Here is a 2,233-nt window from a genome sequence, read left to right as displayed (position 1 = left end):
TGTGTGTCCGCTTGTGAATCTTTAAATAGCTTCTTACAGAGAACGACTTGTTGCAAATACATCACATGCGTACAGTTTTTCGCCTGTGTGCGTTCGTCTATGTGTCTTCAATTCGCCAATTTGAGTGAAATACTTGTCGCATTCATCGCATTCGATACGGTTTTTCGCTAGTGTGCGTTCGTCGATGTGCCGTCAAATTGCTACTCACAGAGAAAGACTTGTCGCATACGTCGCATGCGTACGGTTTTTCACCAGTGTGCGTTCGTCGATGTCTCTTCAAACTGCCACTTTCACCGAATGACTTGTCGCATTCATCACAGTTGTACGGTTTTTCACCAGTGTGCGTGCGTCGATGTGCCGTCAATGAGCAACTTTTAGTGAAAGACATTACGCATACGTCGCATGCGTACGGTTTTTCGCCAGTGTGCGTTCGTCGATGTGCCGTCAAAGTGCTACTCACAGAGAACGACATGTCACATACATCGCATGCGTACGGTTTTTCGCCAGTGTGTGTGCGTCGATGTGCCGTCAATTGGCTACTTTGAGAGAAAGACATTACGCATACGTCGCATGCGTACGGTTTTTCACCAGTGTGCGTGCGTCGATGTGCCGTCAATGAGCCACTTGTAGTGAAAGACATTACGCATACGTCGCATGCGTACGGTTTTTCGCCAGTGTGCGTTCGTCGATGTGCCGTCAAAGTGCTACTCACAGAGAATGACTTGTCGCATACATCACATGTGTACGGTTTTTCACCAGTGTGCGTTCGTCGATGTGACGTCAAACTGCTACTTACAGAGAACGACTTGTCGCATACATCACAAGCGTACGGTTTGTCGCCAGTGTGCGTGCGTCGATGTGCCGTCAATTTGCCACTTTGAGAGAAAGACATTTCGCATACGTCACATGCGTACGGTTTTTCACCAGTGTGCGTTCGTCGATGTGCCGTCAAACTGCTAATCAGAGAGAATGACTTGTCGCATACATCACATGTGTACGGTTTCTCGCCAGTATGCATTCGTCGATGTGCCGTTAAATTGCTACTTTTACCGAACGACTTATCACACACATCACATGGGTAAAGTTTCTTCTCCATGCTGGTCCTCTGTTGTGTCGTCTCTTGCTCTTAGTTAGTAATTTATTTAATGCGTATTTGTTTTTTATACAATTATTTAGTTACTATGTTTTTCTGTTTAAAATATATTGACATTACCTTGTTTTTAAGCCAGCACTTGTTGTATTACTTTTTAAACTTTAAATAGAGCATATTATATTGAGTACAACACAATCATTTGATAAAATCACTTATTCATTTTAAATTTTAAAATAATATTATATTATCCTGAAATGAATTCCAAGTTCCAAAAACATAAATTATTTCTTAAGAATAAATTTTGTAACACCAATAATACTACTATCACTTCGCAAATTAACCCATATACAAAAAAAAAAAATTACCGTCGTTGAGAGATTAGACAGACTTGAAAATAGTACGTAGTTATGATAATACCTAACTGGATTTATTGTATTCAACTGTGTGGTTGTGCCAGTAAGCCTAACATCGATGTAATTTAACTCTGTTAAAATATCGCCATTCGTACCACCATTGCAGCTTACCGATTCAGAAGAATTAACGCGATTCACCGTGATATATGATGCTCCGTACAATATTATACGAAATCCGAAGGTTTCCTGGCAAACACTGAACGAGGCTAGTTCACAATGTTAATCCATTGACTATCCAAATATTAGATAACTCTAAAGACATTAGACGTCTTAACTTACTAAGTTTGAGATTTTAGATTAAGACTGGATGATTGTGATTTGTTGGAAGTTTTTTTATGATACTTCAGTTTAAAGTGAGTTATGCATGTATAATAAATGTAAATTAAAAATGCTCATAACTCACTTAAAAACTTAATTATCGTAAAAAAATTCCAACAAAACACAGATAATGTTCTTACCATAAAGTTTCATAATAGATCGATTCACTCTAATTTTTAAGATAATGAAATAAAACATTAATTTATGAGCGTAAATTTGGTATGTTACGCGTTTGTAAGACGGAGATAACATGCGTGTGTGGCCTCCTCTTAATGATCATTGGCTTACATCCACTTATTGGAATCAGAAAAGAAAAACCTAAGTCAAAATATAAAAATTTACTATTATTAAGTTTACTTTTTTAATATATAGGTGGTCTAATTTACCACACTCGTCAGTCCACGAGAAA

The 2,233-nt window shown here is 38.1% G+C and overlaps 1 protein-coding gene across 1 annotated transcript; it reads right to left on the bottom strand.

Moving 5' to 3' along the window:
* Positions 1-114: 114 nt before the first annotated feature.
* Positions 115-1,018, bottom strand: LOC100163572 (zinc finger protein 2-like). Its single transcript, XM_016800791.2, has one exon. It carries the CDS (start codon positions 1,016-1,018, stop codon positions 143-145), a length of 876 nt encoding a protein of 291 aa, XP_016656280.2. The 3' UTR covers positions 115-142.
* Positions 1,019-2,233: the final 1,215 nt, after the last annotated feature.

This window comes from Acyrthosiphon pisum, chromosome X, assembly GCF_005508785.2.
Source record: "Acyrthosiphon pisum isolate AL4f chromosome X, pea_aphid_22Mar2018_4r6ur, whole genome shotgun sequence".
Lineage (NCBI taxonomy): Eukaryota > Metazoa > Arthropoda > Insecta > Hemiptera > Aphididae > Acyrthosiphon > Acyrthosiphon pisum.
Note: the sequence above shows the minus strand (reverse complement) of the source record. Positions and strands in the feature narration are given on the sequence as shown.

Excerpts from the sequence above, each read along its gene's own strand:
- LOC100163572 (XM_016800791.2), bottom strand. The coding sequence starts at position 1,018 with ATGCATACTGGCGAGAAACCGTACACATGTGATGTATGCGACAAGTCA.